At 37.9% G+C, this 22,864-nt stretch overlaps 1 protein-coding gene across 5 annotated transcripts in view; it reads left to right on the top strand.

Annotated features, from left to right (window-relative positions):
* Positions 1 to 21,915, top strand: part of LOC108278470 (uncharacterized) — a 203,173-nt gene extending 181,258 nt beyond the window's left edge. The window contains exons 1-3 of one of the 5 annotated variants that reach the window (XR_001815340.3): positions 11,532 to 11,955; positions 12,445 to 13,722; positions 15,460 to 15,533. Coding sequence is in view for 4 of the 5 variants with exons in the window: in XM_053680303.1 (XP_053536278.1) it covers positions 19,458 to 20,822 (1,365 nt within the window). In the remaining variant the exon portion in view is untranslated. Of the gene's footprint in view, positions 1 to 11,531; positions 11,956 to 12,444; positions 13,723 to 15,459; positions 15,534 to 16,620; positions 17,008 to 18,292; positions 18,322 to 19,443 lie in introns of those variants that run through there. The other 4 variants (XM_017491868.3, XM_053680303.1, XM_017491869.3 and 1 more) reach the window with 4 other exon arrangements.
* Positions 21,916 to 22,864: the final 949 nt, after the last annotated feature.

The raw sequence follows: 22,864 nt of genomic DNA, 5'->3' as shown, positions 1-22,864 counted from the left end.
GACGTAGACAAGACGACTAAACAACCGGGAGGGACCTTGGTCTTATCGTTATCTCGAGGGGGGGCAGTTTGACCCAGCCACCCTTATAACTGGCTTTCTTCATGGTTCTCTAAAAATTAAGGCTTTCCTTGCAAGACGAGAATCTTCACCATCTGAATCATGAGTAAATTATATTTTTCTATTTTTCCTGTATTTCTCGTTTATAATTTATTTTCATATTTGCACTATATTTCTTATTTTATATATATTTATACTACTTGAAAAGCGGTTTACTGTACTTCCAACTTCTTAATATCATTACAGTTCTACTGTCCTGCATATCCTACTATTCTGTTTTTTTTATAGAGTTTCTCTATTACTATAAGATATTATTAAAGTTATTCATGTGTGTGTATGTTGTGTCTACTTGCCCGCCCTTGACTGTACGAGTGTGTGTGTGTGTGTGTGTGTGTGTGTGTGTGTGTGTTTTAGCACTCCTCAGCTCGTACACTTCTTTCGACTATTTCGACTAATAACCCATAAAGTTCTTTAAAGAGTTTTACCAATTTATCCACCTCTGACTAAAACCGCTTCTGTATGTCTAGGTGCCGGTGCCCGTCGTCAGTCCCTTCTCTCTCCGTTACTGGACCTGGATCTGGATCTGGACCTCCCTTATGTTTATTTTATGACATTTTTTATCCACAACATTTCCCCCTCTGAGGCTATGAAGCCTCATACAATACCTTAATTAAGCATGGAGGAACTGATTCTGCCGCACCCCATGGCCGTACCCCGCTAGCTGTCGGAGGATTACTCTAACGAAGCCATAATCCCGCCCATCGTCCCCGTAATCCAATGGGTCCCCTACATTAACCACTTCTACGCAACACCGATCCGCATAGAGCTGAGGAGGTTTTTTAGACCTGGTGGGAGACATGTGTAGATGTACCTAGCCATAACTCTTAACCCTTAACTTACTTCTCCTTTTAACTATGTATATATATATCTCATTTTGAATCTAACTACCTTGATTATACTTTGTTTGCCTACATCGATTATAAGTGTGATTAACTGAGTTCCCCTAATCATTTATTACTACTACTACTGCCGTACGTATGAGTGGCCACTACAGTAACTAACTACTTGATCTACACGTCCCTATCTTTCTCAACTAGGCCTGTCAGCCCACAGTTTTGTATTTGTCGGGACCTGCAGATTCTTGCTTCCCCTCAAAAACCAAACCCCAGTCTTTCGCAGTCAGGGGTGGGCGAAAAAACCTCCTACGAGGAAAAATTCCCAACCTGCCAGCACTATGGCAGGAGGCCGGGCGGCTTCTACAATGGCACCGGGAGGCTGAGATATTTCCTCGGCAGAGCATGAAAATGGAGCGACGTCCTCGGCAGAGCATGAAAACGGAGCAACGTCCCCAGCTGAACTGGAAGGCCGAGCGACGTCCTCAGCTGAACAGGTGGGCTGAGCGACGACCTCAGCTGAACGGGGAGTCTGAGCGACGACCTCAGCTGAACAGGAAAGCGGGGCGATGTCCTCGGCAGAGCATGAAAGCGGGACGACGTCCTCCACGGGACAAGAGAGGGGAGCGAGGTTCTCCGCGAGGCCCGGGAGAAGAGCGAGGTTCTCCACGAGGCCCGGGAGAGGAGCAAGGTTCTCCGCGAGGCCCGGGAGAGGAGCGAGGTTCTCCGCGAGGCCTGGGAGAGGAGCGATGTCCTCCGTGGAGCAGGAAGGGGGAACGATGTCCTCCGTGGAGCAGGAAGGGGGAGCGACACACTGAGAGAAGCGAAGAAAAGGAGCGACGTCTTTAGCAGAACATGGAGGCAGAGCGACATCCTCAGCAGAGCAGGAAGGCAGAGCGACGACCTCAGCCGAGCAGGAAGGCAGAGCGACGACCTCGGCCAAGCAGGAAGGCGGAGCGACGACCTCAGCCAAGCAGGAAGGCAGAGCGACGTCCTTGGCCGAGCAGGAAGGCAGAGCGACGTCCTCGGCCGAGCAGGAAGGCAGAGCGACGTCCTCGGCCGAGCAGGAAGGCAGAGCGACGTCCTCGGTGGAGCATGAAGGCAAAGCGGCGTCCTCGGCGGAGCATGAAGGCAGAGCGACGTCCTCAGCTGAGCAGGGAAGCAGGGCGACGTCCTCGCCGGAACATGAAAGCGGAGCGACGTCCCCAGCTGAACAGGGAGGCTGAGCGACGACCTCAGCTGAACAGGCGGGCTGAGCGACGTACTCAGCAGAGTGGGCAGGCTGAACGAGAGCCATAATAGGGGAGGGAGGGTGGGAGATGGTATTAGCCCCGACCACAAACTCCCCCTTGTACCTGGTGACCTGCTGCTTTCGTAGCGCAGCTTGGTAATCTTCCGACTGTTGGCGTAATGTGGCAAAGTACTCCACTAACATTGGTGGCATCCTGACGCCCCACATATCCATCTTGGCGATCTGCTGCTTCTGATTGTTGGTCTTTCGTTCTGTCACGAATCAAGGATGGGCTCGGAAGCAATTGCAGTATATAACATTTATTTAAACAATCAAAGAACAAAACTAAGACAACTAGGCAAAATACTGTGGCATGAAACAAAACACGGGAACACGAAAGTCTAAGACTACGAAAGACAGTGAATCAGTGCAGACAATGGCTATATATACACAAGAGTGCTCATTAACAGAAACGTGAATCAGGTGCAGGTGGTCATGTGACATGTAGTGCAGTGCAGTGGCTGATGGGAAGTGGAGTCCAGAGTTTCCTGATACGTGACAGGAGAGGCTTAAGCGGGCGTTTATCACTGCCCCATCCTCCGACACCCGAACCCCTCCAGACCGTTCGTTGTGGAGGTTGATGCGTCTGATACGTGCACGGGGGCCATCCTGTCTCAGAGGTTCGGGGACAGACCCAAGCTGCACCCCGTGGCCTTTTTCTCACGAAAACTATCTCCGGCGAAGCGTAATTATGATGTTGGGAACCGGGAGCTCCTGGCCGTCAAATTGGCCCTCAAGGAGTGGAGACACTGGTTGGAGGGCGCCGACCATCCATTCATGATCTACACTGATCAACAGAACCTCGAGTACCTGAGGACGGCTAAAGTTCACCAGAGTACTGAGTGCCAACACCTGTGCACCACCCAAGGTTATTTAAGACCTTGTTAACGACAGCGCAGCGCGAAGTAACGCTCAGTTTTCCCCAAACGTTGGTCAGTTACCAAGCTTCCTACTACACTTCGGACTTTCATGGTTTAAGGACTTTAGCTGGATCTCGTCTTGGATTCTTTTTTTTTTACATGGTTTAAGGACTGGATCTCGTCTTGGATTCTTTCTATTGCTTCAGACTGTGTGCTTTGCGCTTCACGCTTCCCTCGCCTTTCTGTCACTGCTCGGCCCTCGCTTGCCTCCCACCTGGTAACGTAACAGTTAGCATTTAATTTAACACTTGATTTCTACATAAGTGAATCTTTTTAAAAAAATTATTTAAAAAAATTTTTTTTTTAATTTAAAATATTAATTTGTAACTACAACCATGATAACTTGCTTGCTTTAGTTTGTTGCAGTAGTTATCCCAAAGTATTAAATATAAAAGCTTATGTAGCAATGTGGCTTGTTTTCGTAGCAACTACACCACCCCGAGAAAACGGGGGAAATAATCCAAATAGAGACACACAAATACGTTCCACTTAGAACAGGCAAGAGGGATGGGTTTCCATACTAAAATACATTTTATTTTGAAGTTAAAAAGCCAAGAATTATTTTTTAAAAAACAGCAGCCAATGCAGTCAGACATTTGTCAAATAAAACAGTCACAAGAAGAAATTAACAATAATCATAGGAGGACTGACGCTTCCTCTATGAAGGGCAGGCTAGTACGACAGCACCATCTATACAAAAGGGAAAAGCACCCCACTAATCAGGATTAAACCCACAAATTTCACTGCAAATTAACACAGCAATAATAACAACCCTTGGTTAAGTAAAGCCTAAGGTGCAGCAAAGAACTCCCTCCCAGCCACAGGAAGCACTCAACTCCTACAAGGAGAAAACAAAAACACAAAATCATTTACAATATGCTCAAAGCAAACAAATAAAAGAATAAAACAAAACAAAAACAAACTTACTGTCACAAAAACACAGTGATAACCCCGAGCTCAAACTGATTACAGGTAGCAAGACTGACCAAAACCATTACTACCACATAGCAGTATCACCATAATTTATAAAGACTGTTACAACAGTTGAGTTCAATAAAACTGATTTTAGTGACGGTAACAAACATAAATAAAAGCAAAACAAACCGATGCAGCAAAACCAAACAGAATCAAGCAGCCCAAAGCAGCAACGTGGCTCCAAGAGTGAGGGGGAGGAGCTATACCGAAACGATCACATCTCACTCAGCCCAACTTAACTCATGCAAAATCGAGGACCCGTGATCCAATTACATGATACTCACGATGGCACATACGAAAGTCATGATAGCATCTTTAATAGTTGTGACGGCAACAGCTAGCGCTCTGACCGGAGCTACGTTAAACCACCATGCTACACAGTTGGGAGCCTTGACGGCACACCGCAATGAGAGTGAGCAGCACATCACACCTGCACACAGTCTCAGTAGCCCAACATCACACTCTGTAGTCCATAGCAACGAAAGGAAGGGGCGGGTTTTTCGACCATGACGCATTCTGGGAGGCCTAAACAACCACTTATATACTGTAGTAGGGAGAGAGCCTATTGGCCACATAGTTAATAAGGGTGATGTTTTAACCACGACACACACCCCACTACACTTAACATAGACATTAGGAAAAAAATAAGTTAAACGATATCACTTTCTCAAAATGAAACCTTTTACTTAACAGTTGTCTGACCTGAGACCTGACAGCAAGTGATTAAGGAGCATCAAATATAAATCAAATACTGCATTCTTTGATCCAGTGTGTGCTCACTAGCTGCCTGTCTGGTCTTTAAGGTAAGTACAGGTTGCTTTTTAAATGGAAAGTCATAAACCTATGCAGATTTTGCACAAATGCATCTGTTTTTCTATTTTTAACGGATATATAATAAATAAAACAAAAAAGCAGTTGCAATCTGTTTTTCCTTTATAGAATTTCATGCAATGAAAACTAAAAATTTTCAAGTTCGAAATAATTTCCCAACTGTTACCCAAGACATGTGTGATGTAATTGACTTATGTACAACATTTCCACTATGTACATTAAATCTTATGTGCAATAATGCCTTATTTCTTAATTTCTTTTAGTTGTACCACCAGCTGACTGCTGAGAACAAGGTATGTTTCTAACAAGCGAAAGTTTATAATATAGTACTTACTTTGGGATTGATACTTATTGAACCAAATTATATCTTTCAATCAGAATTACACAATTCTTCATTTATATACTGTAAGTGAAAAAGTGAGTATGTATTGAAAAAGTGAGAGAACACAATGAATAGATAACTGTGTTCATAAAAGGACCTCTCAAAACTCATTCATAAATTTATGGCCCGATATGAAATAACTAAAATAGGTGCTGTTTGATCCTTTAAACATAAAAAACATAATATATAATAGACCAATTTTTTAATATCTGTGATTTTAAATTCTATACTTTATTTACAGAGGTTCAATCATAAACTATGGCATCACTAGTGAAAAAAAGGCTCTGTTTTGTCACCTGGAACACACGTGGCATTAAAAGCCCACCACAAAAGTTTTCAGATTTGTTGAGCAGCCTCATTTCCCTAAAGGCTCATATTGCCTTCATACAAGAGACACATGTTGGGCCAACATGTTACCAAATCTTGGAGAATGTTGAAAACTGGAATGTCTACTTCACTGTACACAGCTCTCGCAGTAAAGGAGTGGCAATACTGATCAGCTATGATGTACCATTTGAGTACATTTGCCATGATGAGGATTGCAGTGGAGGTTACATTGTGCTCTTCTGTCGTCTGTATGGTGAACTGTACACTCTTGTTAATGTGTACAATCATAAGGCAGACAAAAACGTCTTGGCTAGATTGAAAGACTATCTGAGGGAAACAGCTGAGGGTGTGCTAGTGGTTGGAGGTGATTTCAACACTGTTTTGGATCCCAGCTTTGATCGGTTATCTTCAGCTCTTCTCACAAAGCAGTCTTCACTAAGAGCTATTTTAGAAGACTTTACTATTTCTTTGAATCTCAGAGACACCTGGTCATACCTTCACTCTGCTGATGGAGGCTTTACACGACGTCAGAATGAGAGTCACTCCAGGTTGGACATGTTTTTCATGTGCAGCGATACAATGGGACGGGTATGCAGTAGCAAAATACAGAGCAATGAAATTTCAGATCACAAGCCTCTTGTCCTAGAACTCAAAGTGCAGCAACAGACTGTAAATATAATTCCAAAGGTAGCCTTGTTTTTGCAGGAAATTAGAGTTGATGAAGAACCTGACAGGAGATCAGGGAAGATTAATGGGGCAGAAATACTGAGTTCCATCAAGTCTTTGATTGACTCCAATCAAAGACTTGACACAATGGATGTGGATTACTACAGAAAGTTTTGTTGTCAGTTGACTGAGACCTTAAAGAGAAAGTATAACCTCATGTTATAGAATGAGCAGGTACCTGAAGCTTATTATTCAGGAGACATTTTCAATGTTGACTGTTTGATATTTTCAGAAATATTGGCCAAGCGCCTTAGTGTGCTCATTACTCCATCTCTGAAGAGAGAGAAGAAAGCAAAGTTTGATATTCTTCTTACCATGACCTTCAAGACAGGCCCACAGGAAATTAGGTGGTCCTTCCTGGAACAAACCCTCAGGAGACTAAAACAGATATCATCTGTCCCTCCACTAGACTTCAGCATTCTGGACTGCCTTCTTCCTAAAGTCCAAAACTTTTCAGGAGAACTCAGACATCTGCGGCCTGGCATTCCCCTCACCAACGCTGTCCTCAATCTAGCTCTGACACAGCTAGAAGATCTGATTCTCAGGAGTGAGACAGAGCGCAGGACCAGTGTTTCCTTTCACAGACAGGCACTGCTCATACATGCAGACCAGAGCAAATGGGGGAAAGTTGTTAGGGTACTAGAGAAATTCCAGGACGACTCAGGAATTAGGCTTACAGAATGCCACATAATAGATTGAAGTGATTAAAGCACAATTGTAGAAAACTAGACACAATCAGAAGGAAAGGGTGATCAGGAGCTGGAACTTATTAAATGCTATACACATTTTATTAGTATTGTTATTATTATTATTATTATTATTATTATTATTATTATTATTATTAGTAGTAGTAGTAGTAGTAGTAGAAGTAATGTTATTATTATTTTACTATATTACCACAGTTTAATTTTACACTATACTTATATATCATGCAGATTATAAAATACTTTATTGTTGTACAGATTTAGAGACTGGGATGCAAGCACGAATGTTTTTGTTTAATACTGGGCATAATGAAAAGCTTGCTAATACTTATGGGGATGTCTGCCAAATTTTCAAAACTATACAGAAAGATGTGAAACTCATCCCAAAATGTTCAGGCATAGGAATAGGTACAAGTATTCTCCCTCTTTTTCTTGTTCTTTTTCAGGAAAAACAGTTAACAGTGGTCCACGTTTATGATTTCAGTATATATCTTCAATACACAACATATACGGAACTTGGCAACAATGTTCATGGAACTTTAGAAAAGAGCTACTTCATTTTTTTTTACTAATGGGAAGTTGATTTTAGTTGAATGCCTGAACTCTAAAATATAATTATATTTCTAGCATATTTCTATATATTAAAAAAAATTCATTGAACTGTTGCTCCTTATACTGTAGCTCACACACCATGTACAGTGCACAGAGATGCACATCTCTCTCAACAGAATTAATAATTTAATATTGTATTAAAAATATATTTTAAATAATATGCAAAATATTCTAAAACTTGTACATTAATTGTGCATGTTTTTGTTGTTCTTAAAGAATCGTTATCCAAATTTATTGAAAGAAATTGTTTTCATAAATTCATACGGTCGTTATAATGAAATGCTTTGTAAAGGATCCAAACAATTTTGACTCAAGCAGCACTGTAAGGGTATTCAAGTTTTAGAGTAGGTTCTCACAGTGTTTCCAGCAAACTCTTCTGAATTTTCTGCAATGCAACAAACGCAAAAATGGCATTGGGAGACACACCAAATATAGCCTCTTGATGGGCCACCAGTTCATCACAGAGTACCATGCAGACATACTTTTACAGACTCATTCATACATAGAGACCATTTAGAATAGCCTCCTGGCAATGTGTGGACACCAGAGAACCCAGAAAAAAAACATGTGGGCACAGGGAGAACATGCACATGACAAACTCCACACGGACAGTAACCTGAGATCAGGATTGAACCATGGACTGTGAAGATGTAAGGAGGAAATGCTGTGTGCTGAGTCACTTGTTTTATGCATTTCATTATTATTTTGTTGAATACTGTATTTTCTTTGCATGTGGGCAATTCTGTAGTAATTACACGCTACATGCATATTTGGGATTTGCCTTTTATTTTTTGGGATTAAATGATAGTCATTTGGAATGCATTTCATTTCATAAAATCTTGGGACCATCTGTTGGCCATTTCAAGAATGACCACAAAGTGTATAAGGGCCCACTGGTACCACAGTTAGTGATTAAAGTCCGGCATCAATTCTGTCATCTCTAGATCCAGAATTAAAACAGATTCAGAAAATTATCAAGGGTTTTAGACGCTGTCTACAGTTACTTATATCGAGAGTCGCTTCATGAGCTCACATTACTGGATTCATCTCTATTCTATAAGGATATATACTTGTATCTATTAACAGCAACAAATAAAAATGGTAGCAATTTGACTGTAATAATAGATTTGGTGATCATTATATATACATAAACTGTGGGGTTGTTTTGTTTTGTTGTTTTTAGCCTTTGTTTACTCTAATAGTATTCATTTTTACTTTTAAATTACATATACATTATATACAGTACATTCAAATTAATCTTTTTGTTAGTAAGATGTATTTTGTTGGATTTACTGACTCACACTGGATGAGATGTCTCATTTGCTTCCCTCATGAAATGTTAATCTTTAAAATTCTCCATCAGATTTGATTAGATTCACCTTTAAAAGAGCTATATAGTAAGATTTTATACACTAGTTAGTTTGTTAGCTAGCTAATTAAGATTTGCAATTTTTTTTGTTGAATTAGCTAGCTGAATCTTTTTTCATTGCTGTTGTGCTTTGGCATTAATTTCAAAAGAGTTATTAAACATTAGCAGAATTTTATTTCTGATAACAAATTTCTTTGTGAACCAGCTTAATGCTTAATTATTCAGGCATGATGAACTTGTGGTCAGCTCTTTTAATCAGTTAAATGCTTATTACTCGTTAGACATTTGATTTTAACTCAGTGGATGTTTACCTGTATACAGTACTTCATGAGAAAGATTTTACATTTACTTAAGTACAATTTTTCTGCACTTTTTCCACCCCTGCCCTTTAGGCACACGATATGAAAATATTAATTTCCTCCGGGTACTCCGGTTTCCTCCCCCAGTCCAAAGACATGCATGGTAGGCTGATTGGCGTGTCTAAAGGGTCCGTAGTGTATGAATGGGTGTGAGTGTGTATGTGATTGTGCCCTGCGATGGACTGGCACCCTGTCCAGGGTGTACCCCGCCTTGTGTCCGATGCTCCCTGGCATTGGCTCCAGGTTCCCCTGCGACCTTGATGAAGGAGTAAGCGGTAGAAGATGGATGGATGGATGGAAAATCAGTAAGATGTATAGCTTTCTAATAAATTAGATTGCTATTCAATGTGAAACTATAATAATACAAATATTTGTAAATATTGATATAATGTGTTTGTAACATTAAACACTAGATCAGTAACCCTGCAATCTCTAGTTACAGTATATACAGTATGTACAGTTGTAAAATTGTGTTAACAAATGTGTGTAAGGCATGAATTCAATAGTTATAGATCTATTTACAGTACCTAAAATAAAATAAAGGCTGATCTAAAGAGTTGCAATCTATCAGTTGTTACATCTCAGTTTCCTGTGCAGGTTAATACAATATAAATCGAATAAAATGTGCACATTTATCTTTGGCTACATCTTTGCACAATATATATGACCATGCATACTCCAAATCATGTTTATGACACACAATCTCCTGTACAGAGCTTTTTATTTTTTTCGACAGAACTAAGAAATGTATTTCCTCTCTTATCTGTCACTAGATTTTATGTCAACATTTTAGTGGGATTTTAATAAACACGGAGACTTGGATTAGTGTGAACATTTTATTTACAAGTGTGTGCAGTTCACTGTACAGATGACATTAAGGCCCTCTCCTAACTCATCCATCTGCTTCACACCAGCTCTAACACTACAATGAAAAATTATTTCACACTTTAACAGCTATTTCTTTTCCAAATCATTCATTTGTCTTCTAATCTATTTTATTAATGGCTGTTAAATGTACAATTTCTCTTATACTATTGCCACGAGGTTAAATATCCTTTCGTTTTGTATCTTATTTTACAGTGAATCCAGAATTTGTCTTTCATCTAAGTTAGATTTGACTATGCAAAAGCCAGTTGAGGTCATTTTTTATTCATATCTTTGCAGATGCGTTTAGGCTTAGCTAAGGCAGTTTGACTTATCTGCACTGAGCATCTGAATGGGAGTTTCATTATATGCTAAAGAAACTGCTTGAGGACATTTGCACCAGTCTGTGTTTATATCTAACATGCTGTGAGCAGCATCTGCTTTGAGGACAAGATCGAGCGCTTAAATGTGAAAAGCTACATTTTGATTTTTGCTTCCAAACTTGACATGACATGCCCAAATTTTAAAAACAAGCATAGATTTGTACATATAGTACACATGAGACTTCTAGTAGAATTTATTAGTTTATAAAGTGTTTTATTATTAACTGTTCTATTGTAACTGCATTCGTTTAACACGTTAAATTCTCCATGTTCTTGCTAGATTTGAGGTAAATATGTAAAAAAAAAAAAAAAAATCTTGGGCACACAATTTCAAGATTGTTTTGTGTTCAGAAACACATATTCGTATGTCTTAAAGAGTTAAACACATCATCACGGAAATATAAACATGCTCATGCAAATGGGGCACAAAAGTGTATGTGTGCACGCCCAAGGTGCTTTTTCTTTCCTTCTTTTTTTCCATTGTGTTTTAAACAAGAGCAGGCTTGGCGTGGTGTCAAACGTTTAGAAGTGCGGAGATATTTTAGGTTCTTATGATCTATGAAAATGATGAATGGGTGTGTGACCCCCCTCTAGCCAGTGTCACCATTCCTCCAGGGCTAAGATTACTGCCAAAAGTTATCTGTTTCCCACATTATAGTTCCTTTCTGCTGAAGACAACTTTTTGGAATAGATAGCGACTGGGTGAAGCTTAGGTTTGTCCCAAACCTCTGAGACAGCCCAACACTGACTCCAGTTTCTGAATCATCTACCTCGACAATGAAGGGTTTAGTGTGATCTGGATGCTTGAGAAGAGGAGCGGTGGTGAACACTTGTTTGAGTAGTTCGAATGCCACTTCGGCAGCTGGGTTCCATGGCAGCCACTTAGGTTTTCCCTTCAGCAGGGACATCAAGGGGTGTGCTATGGTGCTGAATCCTCTTATGAAATGCCGGTAGAAGTTAGCAAACACCAGGAATCATTGCAACAGAAATGATATGGTATGTGTTGGTGGAATTCACATTTCACTGCTTTGACATAGAGTTGATGCTGGAGAAGCTTTTTTAACACCTGCACCTTTAACACAAAAGCAGTTTTAATGCAGCTTTACAGAAACATATAGACACGGGATACAGATTTTAAACGTGTGAATTTATCCCTACTGAGCAAGCAGGTGGCGACTTTGGCAAGGAAAAGCTCCCTAAGATGTTAAGCGGAAGAAACCTTGAGAGGAGCCAGACTCAGAAGGGAACCCGTCCTTATCTGGGTAACAACGGCTAGTGTGAATGTAAATGAAAGTTCATTATGGTTTAATAAAAATCACTGCTAATGAAATGCTAGTCCACTGCAGGGCACCATGCACACACACACATTCAAAAGCAATTTAGTGCAGCCAGTTCATCTACCTGAATATTTTGGACAGTGGAAGAAAACTGGAGAATTAGAAGGAAACCCACACAAACACAAGGATGTGAACACATGAAACGTCACACAGACAGTAACCTGAGCTCAGGATAGACACAGGGACCCTGGAGCTGCTAGTTGGCAACACTATCCACTGAACCAACAACAACGGCATCATATTGCGCCCTTGGTGCTTTGGCCCTAATGATGCTAACCATACAAAGTGCTTAAAATGATCATGAGTTTCCTCAAGGCCTCCTGACATGAAGGAGTATCTAGCACACCCTTGCTTGTGACCTCACATGACACTGTCTGAGTTCTGCACTAAATTCTATGTTTGTGTGTCCATTAGAAGTGAGAGCAGTTGAATCAACTATATAGTAAGTAATTAAAGTTGTGCAATAAATCTTCATCATCATCATCATCTATTGAGTCAAATTTTCTGTAAAGCAGGATGGAAAACTTGACTTGAGAATTAGAATCAAATAGATGAAAAAGTACAATTTTGTGTAGAATGAAGCCTTGAATGGACATTTTCCAAATCTGGTATTTTCCTTCAAATATGTTTTATAAATGCATCTATAGGTAAAGAAGCACATTTAACAGTGATTTGAATGTAGAGTGTTGTATGTATTATGTAATGAAACCAAAGTTCTTCTGTAGAACTCAGACATTTGTCCATTTATTAACCCCATACTCAATCTGGATCTCAGGAAGCTAAAAGATCTGATTCTCAAAACTGACACAGTTCTCGACTAGTGTTTTCTTTAACAGACATGTACTTTAATTTTGTACCTTATTTTCACAGTGAATCCAGAATTTGTCTTTCACATAGGTTAGATCTGACAATGCAAAAGAAAAAGTCATTTCTTATGTTTCCATATGAATGTAGGCAATTTGACTATATTGACTGTCTGCAAGGGAGTTGGAAGCAGGGACTAAACATGACAAGAAAACTGGATGTGGACATTTAGATCAGTCTGTGTCTAAGGATTACCGTCATAACATGTTGTGAGCAGTAGCTGTTCTGAGGTCAATAGTGAGGACTTAAATGTGATCAAACAAACCTACATGTAATTTGTTGTTCCAAACTTGACTTTACATGACTTGACTTTTAACAAATTGTAAAAACATGCACAGATTTGTACAGACACATTTGATTTGTAGTAGCATTTATTAGTTAACAAAGTGTTTAATTTATTATTATTATTGTTTATTGTTTTATTGAACATACCATTTCCATAGTGTTTAGTGTTCAAAAACACACATCTTCCCAATCTAGCTTCGTTTTAGGTCTTTAGAGGGTTTTTAACACTACAGACATCATTTAAAATAGAGCTGAGCTCATGCAAATGGTGCACAAATAAGCGTACATGTGCACCAAGCTGCTTTCTGTTTTTCACTTTCATTTCTCTTGCTTTGTAAGTAGGAGCAAAAAGAAAACAAAAATCTTCCCATAATCGCCAACTTTTGCTGTAAATCCTAGGGACCAGATATTTACAACACCTGTGACATGTTTTCCTATGTAAAATGCTTCCACTTTTTTATTTTTCAAGTTCCTGTAAATCATGTGACTAATTGGATTCTTCATCTGGCACACTTCATTTCTGCAACCAGCTGAGTGCACAAGGTAAGTTATATATATATATATATATATATATATATATATATATATATATATATATATATATATATATATATATATATATATGTTTTAGTTTGTAATTATGTCATTTTAAATTATGATCATCAGCTGTGTTCAAATTTGTGTTAGTGTTTTATGGATTATTTGATTTTTAATATCAACAAATCATCATCTATAAATTTGTAACTACAACCAAGATAACATCAGTTGCCTTGTTTAGTTGATGTAGATATAATTATCCCAAAGGACTTAATGTAAAAGATCAGTGGGACCATTAGCTTAACATAGAGGATAGAAAAACCAGGGGAAAATTCTAATTGGTAAACAAAATCACTTACAATGGAAACATTTACTTAACAGTTGTCTGAACTAAGAACCGGGATCAAGTGATTAAGGACCATCAAAGCAAACACTGGTGTCCCTCTGCATTCTTTGAGCCAATCATGTGCTCTCAAGTTACTTGTCTGGTCCTTAGGGTAAGAATGCCATGACATTACACTGAATAAAATATTGGAGTTTAACTTATTCAAGAAAAGTGTGGTAACAATTTCCACACACAAAATCTTAGTAAGTTTAACTAAGCATATTTTAAGTAAGGTCTACACTGCATCAGTGTCTATTCTTCAAAAAAATGTAAGAAAATTTACCTAGTAACTTTCTTGGTTTATAAGTACTAACCCAATTTCCATAAAAGTTGGGATTTTTTCTAAAATGCAGTAAAAACTAAAATCTGTGATTTGTCAAATCTCTTGAAATGTTAATTAACTGACAAAAGTACAAAGAAAAAATATGTAATGTTTTCACTGACCATCTAAATTATATTTTGTAAATATAAACATATTTAGAATTTGATGCTTCAACACACTCAAAAAAAGTTGGGACCGGGGCAAAGTAAGAATATTCAAGTTACACCATTTTGGAGGATCCGGTTAATTGGTAACAGGGGAGGGTATTAGGATTGGGCAAGGATGGGTCATGGCTCACCACTTTGTGCCAAACTTCATGAGAGAATTGTCAGTCACTTCAAAAAGAACATTGCTCAATGCATGATTGATGCAAAATATAGTTTAAGCAGTGTTAGTATATAAAGTCCAGCAAACAAATCCAATACATAAGGCAGATTCAAAGTCAATGCATGCAAAGGGTCAGGTAATTAGCAAACAGGATATCAGAGTAACCAAAGTACAAAAATTAGGGGACAAACAAAGTAAAAAAACCAGAATAGCAATACGGGAAACAAGGCTTGGTAATGACAACAAAACAGAAACTGTTTTGCAGTGATGCAGTGACAGAATGAGGCTTACACAGGTGCACAGTAATGAGTGTGAAATTGAGAACAGTGCAGACAGTCATGTGACATGGTCAGGTGAGGTGTAGTGGCTCATGGGAATTGTACTCACTAGTTCCCTTTTCCGGTATTTCCATGACATTATAGAAATGGCATTAGTACATTTTCCTGAAGTTTGAGTTAAAGGAACTACTTCACCAATAGTGATAATTGTTTAAGTTTGAAACTTTAATTTAAAATATGTTAAAATGTATTTTTCAAAAGATCATAGTCTGCTCATTCTTAACTACAATCGAGATAACATTATTAGCTTTGGTTTCTTGTAGTAGATCTAGTATTTTAATGGGCTTAATATAAAATATCAATCGGGTCATTAGCCTAGGGAAGTTGGTAAACAAAATCATTTACTTACAATGAACATTTTTATTTAACAGTTGCCCAACCTGAACTAAGATCAAGTGATCAACCAACAACAACAACAACAACAACAACAACAACAACAAAATACCAAATAGACCTGGAAATACATTACACATTCTACTGTACACTAAAGACATGTTCACACTTGAATTTGCACATAGGACCAGTTTTGGGTCGGCTCAGGGTGGGGCTCATAATCCCAGATTTGCACACACACACACACACACACACACACACACACACACACACACACACACACACACACACACAAACTTATTATTTATACATTCATGTAAATTCCATCAGTGCACCATTTAGCTTTAGCCATTTCTGTATGTTTAACACATCCAATGTCCATGGAGCACAGGTTCTTGGGCAAGTTGTAAGGGTCACTGTTGAGTCCAACTACCTTTCATTTAAGATGATAATCGTTAGTTATTCTAGCATTTTTCGCAGTTTCCCCTATTGAAACCAGCCAATTTGCTGGATGTTTTGCCCCTCAGTCCGGCTGAGGGAGCGGGAACGTGACATCACTGCATACCCTCTATTCTGTCATTTGCAGAACAATTTTTTTTCTATTTCTTAACTAATTATGAAGATTTGATGCACGTGAAAAGAGAAAAAGATTTGTGGAATTACAATGTCTGTGAAGAGTGGTGCCAGCTGAAAATGTCAGTGGATGGTGAGCCTATAAGTCCATGCCTGAAGAAAGATTTAGAATTAGGATGAATGAGGAGGCTAAAACAGTAACCCTGAAATTCATACAGGCTGACATTGTGTAATGTTCATATTGATTCCAGCGTTATACTATAGTTATAAACTATAAACTAAAGAGACAGAAAAGAAGATGTATTACCAGCACAGAATCATCATCATCATAATCATAAACACAACATTTCCACAGTTTCCATTAGTATAATAAGAATAAGAAAGAAGGGAAAAGTCCAAAACAAAAGAAGATTTTAAATTCAATAGCAAAGTGGTTTTAAAATATACAAAATACATTATCCAGAGAAATGACACGCCCTTATAAATGCTCACACAAATCTGTAACCTAATAAAAACACTATGACCTAATTAATTCTTGATTGTATATATAATGTTCAAATTATATTGATGCTCAAGCACCGATGTTTTTCTTTGTTTCTGTTTAAATCTGTTCATTAACTGTTACGACACGACGAAATCGGCGCGGCAGCTCACAAAGTGTAGTGCCGCCCAGGGACGTGGCGGAGGAGGACTACACTTCCCAGTCATACCCGCGCTCGAGTTCGCCGGAGTTCTGATTACGTACACCTGTACACACCTAAGGTTATATAAGGGCCTCCCTAGCATGAGCCGCTTGCGAAGTAACCGCTCAACAGCCTCGTCTCTGTTTGATTACCAAGCCGGTTTCATTATAAGTGTTTTCCCTGGTGCTCGATTTCACGCTCGTCCCTCACTACGCTTTTGCCTACGTCCCTGATATACAGCTTACCTGCTCGGTCCTGAGTCGATTCTCATCCTGTGTTCAGTCACACGCCATCTCTCCGCTCGCCCGCGCTTGTCTCCGTCAGCGCTTCGTAACATAACTTTTTTATTGTCTTGTGTCTGTTAAAGAAGTCCTTTAGTATTCAACTGTGCTGGGAAAAAATAAATAAATAAATAAATAAAATAAATAAAACTACTTGTTTTGTGGCAAAACCTGTCACTTTTGACATTTCATATACCATCTCCTCTCTGCAGTCTTACCATCAGACACCTTGGATTGTCTTGCTATCACATGTAAAAAAAACAAAAACAAAAAAAAGCAACAAAGAAATGAATGAAATTATGCATTTCAATTGATTGGTTTAATATAAAGTATATAATACTTTATGTACAGTTTAAATAGTACTATATAAATGATATACACTCACAGCACATTCAGTACACTAGAGATACACTCATGGAATTATTCAATCAGCCAATCATGTTTCCCAAAGAGCAATACATAAAATCATGTGGATACAAAAGCTACTAATGTTTTTAATTAAACATCAGAATAGAGTTTACACAGATGTTACACAAAAACAAACAAACAAAAACAAGCATCCAGTGAGCCGCTGTTCTGCAGGTGGAAATGTAAAAATAAAACTTTCTGCACCATAATCACTATGATTAAAATGTGGTTTTATTAGACTGAACATGTCTTTCTCTTATCACCATTTATTAGTTATTTGATGAGCTTAAAAGATTGCTTAGTAAGAAATTGTCACATACAGTAGAACCTTATAAAACCAGACACTATTCGAACAGAATTATAGGGTTCTATCTGTGTTTGGCCAGTGTTCCACTAAAAATTTCCATCCGTCTCAGAATTTCCGTCAGGTAAATTTATAAATAACTTTAAAATGTACACATTGCTGAGCTGTAAATATAAATTAAAAACAAGCAAAACTGTCTGATGGCATAACTGCAATGTGTTCTCTGAACCACTAAAAAACAGCTTTTGCACTCCACCAAATAGACCACAAAATCAGGGTAAATGACCCCAGGTCCATTAAAACCTCAAGTGGGAACATGACATTACACAATATACTGTACAGTAATAATGGTTCTTTCTTCCTTGTGACACACCGTGTCATGGGGAGCCTGGGGCCTAACCCAGGAAACTCAGGGCATGGGCAGGGGGATACCCCGGATGGGGGGTAAGCCCATCACAGGGCAAAATAAGTGTAATTTTAAATAACAAGACATTTCATCCAACACATGATGTGATTTAGTTGTGTATAATATTTCCACTATGTACAAATATTACTATAGACTGATGCTCCATGTGACAACCTCAGTTCTTAAATCTTATTCCTTCATTTCTTGTACCACCAGGTGACTGCTGACACAAGGCTTCCAGCCAGGTAATCTATATAATATAGTATTTATTTAGTTTTAGTAAGTAGAGATGCACCGATACTAAATTTCTCAGCGAATACCGATAACCGATTATTCAGAGTGATATCAGCCGATACCGATAACCGATACCGATAGTTCTGCCTTTTATGCCTTCTTTTAAATTAATCATAATTAATTCCACAATTCTGAAAGAAATGCAAAGAAAACCTTTATTCTCTCCATTTCAACAAGTTGTTTCACAGTAACCGGTCTTAAACAGAAAACGCATTATTCAAATTAACATTAACACATGAACTAAATTCTGAAGATTAAAGTAAGATTTCTTAACTTATTGAATGTTATTAATTCATATTAACAAAATTAATTGACTGAATACTAAAAAACCTCCTGTTAGTCTCACATTCACTCACCACAAACAAAAACATTTCTACTTCATCACTGACATCAAACTGGTAATATATAGTATCAACTTTTTCATATATTAACATTAAATGGATACGAAATATACTACTCTACAAATATATTTTTCTGTGCAATATATACTTTTTTTGTCAACTCATCTTCATTTAAATCTTTCAACAGTGTACTGGTGCGTTAATTCAGCTCGAGCAGCGTGGAAATAAAAAAAAATTAGACTCGACGCCAAAACTCCCGTTCCACTGCTGCAGTGTCCGGTGTAAAATTTTAGCAATGCAGAGATTACAGACTGCAGTTTTGTCATCATTCCACACAAAAGACATCTTCTTTACACACAGCATGAAATCAATGTGTTTTCCCGCCCTCTTTTGATTGACAGGATATAATTGCTCCTGATCACTGGATATTTTTAAACTATCGCCCGATGGCCGATGAAAAATTGCCTTTATGGGCCTATATATATTATTGGCTGATACATCGGTGCATCTCTATTAGTTAGTATTTACTGAAAACTGTATTGAGAATACATAATGAATAGATATCTGTGTTCATAAAAAGACATATTGTCAAAATTCATTCATAAATGTATGGCCTGATATGAAAGAATTAAAAAAGCTGTAGTTTGATGCTTGCTTTTAAACATACAATACATAACAAACATAAAATATATAAAATAATTGTCTAATTTAAATTGTCTATTTTATTTACAGAAGTTTAATCAAAAATGACATCAAACGCCGAAACAAACCTTTGTTTTGTCTCCTGGAACACAAATGGTATTAAAGAAAAGATTGTAGAAATATTGGACGTTCTCTGTAACCTTCAAGCTGATATTGTTTTTCTACAAGAAACACATGTTGGGCCAACAACAAAATGTCTCCAAGCCATTAATAAGGCTAAAAACTGGAAAGTCTACTTCACTGAATACAGTTCTCAAAACAAAGGAGTTGCAATACTGATAAGAGACACTGTACAGTTTGAGTACATATGCCATGATGTGGATAGCAGTGGAGGCTACATTGTGCTCTTCTGTCATCTGTATGGTGAATTGTACACTCTTGTTAACGTGTGCAAGCATAAGAAAGACAAAATTGTCTTGAATAGTCTGAAGGACTATTTGATGGAGAGAGCTGAGGGTGTGCTAGTGGTTGGAGGTGATTTCAATTCACTTTTAGATCCCAGAGTAGATCACAATCCTCCAAAGTCAAGAGAATCACCATCAAAAGTTTTAGAAGACTTTATTGCATCACTGAACCTCAGAGACACCTGGTCAAACATACATACTGATAATGATACAGAGAGATTTACATTCAAATATCCTCGTGGTTATTCCAGAAGAGACATGTTTTTCCTGCAAAATGCCACAATAAATCAAGTACTTAGCATTACAGTTGAAAAAGGTTTGGAGGGGCAAAAAATGGATCATTTCCCTCTTGTCCTAAAACTCCCCACAAGGTTAAGGACATATGAATACAATCCTGACAGGTGCCAAGGGAAGATTAGTCTTAAAGAAATACTGAGTGCTATAAAGTATTTAACTGACAAAGAAGAACCCAGACCAAATATGAATGATGAGATGGACTACAAAACAAAATGCTGTACATTGAAGATTAAGTACAATAAAATATTAAATACACTGAAGGTACCTAAAAATTATAAACCTTCAGGAGACAACAACATGGAATATTTGATATTTTCAGAAATTTTGGCCAAGCGCCTCTTGCCATTCAGTTCATGTGAAACTGATAACTGTGCCCCTGTGAACATTGAGAGCCCACAGCAAATCAAGTGGTCTTACCTGAAGACAATATTTGATAAGCTAGATTATTGTTATTATAAAGAGAAAGACCCAAAACAGGCCCCGTTTGCCCCCCCACCAGACCTCCGCATTCTGGATCGTCTTCTTCCTAAAGTCCAAAGCTCTACTGAGGATCTCAGAGTTTTACAGCCTGACTGTCCACTAGCCAATGCTATCCTCAATCTGGCAAATAAACAGCTGGTTGATATGCTTCAGTTGTTCCAGAATGATTCAGGACTGAAGTTAAATACTGTACTTCATGGACTCAAACAAACACACACACACAAATAAGTCACTTTGAGCCTAAATAATTGAAGGACTTTTAAAGGGCCTTTAACAGCAATTAGAATATTAAGCACAGGACAGGTTGAGAAGTTGTATTCCCCCTCTACAGCAGCTACATCACAAATTGTGCTACAACCTCTCTATAAACATCAGAGGTACACATATATTTTTATGTCGAGATGAAAAGAAAAAAAAACTTATGCTGGCTTTTTATCTCTTATGTATTTCTTTATTATATTTAATTATGATTGCTATTATGATTTTGTTGATAGTAGCACAGTGGGTCATCACTGTCCATCACTAGTCCGAATTAAAATACATTCAGAAAATATCAGGGGTTTCAGGCACTATCTACAGTTACTTTGATTTGCTTAGATTGGTTTAGCTTTGCTTCACGAGCTGGGAATATTGTATTAATCTCTAAGTTGTTAGGGTGTATTTGTAAACGTAAAATGAAACTTTTATTTAAAATGTTTAAAATTTAAATAGGATATAAGTGTTGTAATTAATTTTGTTGTTGAGTTTTGTAAATTATTACAGCAATGGTGCAGTGCTTTGTGCAATCATTATATATACATTAACAGTTTTTTTCTTTTTTTTTTGGCCTTTGTCAAGAATAATGCTACATTCATGTTTACTGTGTTTATGAGATACTTGTATTTGAAAAAAAAAAAGGCATCCTTAATATGTCATATTTCTTTCTTGGAGATGTTTGGCTATCCTAATAGACATTATGGAAGTTTGTACAGATGTGCATCATGTTTGCTTGGTTTTGTATTAATCTGTTACTTCCATCCCCGCTTTAATTGAAGACAATCTGCTGCAAGGCATTCACCACTAAGTATTATTTTAGAAGCTTTTACGGCATCTCTGAATCTTAGAGACACCATGCCTTCACTTTACTGATGAGGGCTTTACACAGTTTCACAACAAGTCATTCCTGGATAAACTTTAGACACAATGGGAAAATACAAACTACAGAGCCATAGAGTTAAACTACAGAAAGTTTTTGATAAATGTCCTCTTGTACTAAAAGAGTAAATACATTTAAAACAGAACAAAACAAAAAACTCTGGAGAGATATACAGACACAGAGTGAAATAAAAATGTCCACTGATGATGTCATTAAATCTACTGTACAAATACTATACTCCCTGACAAATAAACAAAACTGAAATACTTTCACATCTATAAGCAAAATTAAGTTACACAGTTCGGTAATGTGAGAGTTAACACTGTAATGCATAATAAAGTACGAAACAGTGCTAGGTTGCATTTAGGAAACCATTTCAGACAATAAGTACCAACCCCCTCCCTAGCCTAGCCAATTACAAACAACTACCATATCTGCATTGTATGGTGCATTGAATGACCAACTAATCAGTTAGTACATTACAAGGTTGAACTTATAGTTAAAAGTGATATGCAAAACCTAGCCAGCGTTCAGTTAATATGGACATAAGACAGTGGTTTGGAACAGCACCAACATCGGCAATAAATGATTGCAGTGACAACCAAGTTTAAGCAAATGAATGATTTGGCTAATAATAGCTCCTTTATTAGTGCATCTGATCCTGACACACAGACAAGCTGCAGCGATGGAGGTAATGTTAGCATTCCTGAGAACACTGATGATGCCGGGCTAAGCAGCCGATGGAGACTGACATGTGCCCCGATGATTTCAGAGTGGATGGGCGTATGCAAGTCAGATTTGAGAAGTACCCTTCATGTCTCTTTGATATTAAAAAGAGTTTATTCATGCCATCATGGTATCACAAGTGAGGGTGGCTTGAATATTAATAATACCCGTGCAGAAAAGTTCAGTCTTCTCAGACCAAGTCAGTGTGGCTGGTAAATAGGGGGAGCTGGGGCACCGTTCTTTCAAGTTATCCAGAGAAACATGTTAAACATAAGGTAAATATTGTTTAAAATATATTGCAAAATAATTATGAAATAAAATTATTTAGTCATACTATTGACCTTTTAGTCATGTTAGCATTTATTAAAGAATTAAAAAATCCAAATTGTATTTCATTCATATCTGTCTG

This window comes from Ictalurus punctatus, chromosome 1 (assembly GCF_001660625.3).
Source record: "Ictalurus punctatus breed USDA103 chromosome 1, Coco_2.0, whole genome shotgun sequence".
In the NCBI taxonomy this organism is placed as follows: domain Eukaryota; kingdom Metazoa; phylum Chordata; class Actinopteri; order Siluriformes; family Ictaluridae; genus Ictalurus; species Ictalurus punctatus.
Note: the sequence above shows the minus strand (reverse complement) of the source record. Positions and strands in the feature narration are given on the sequence as shown.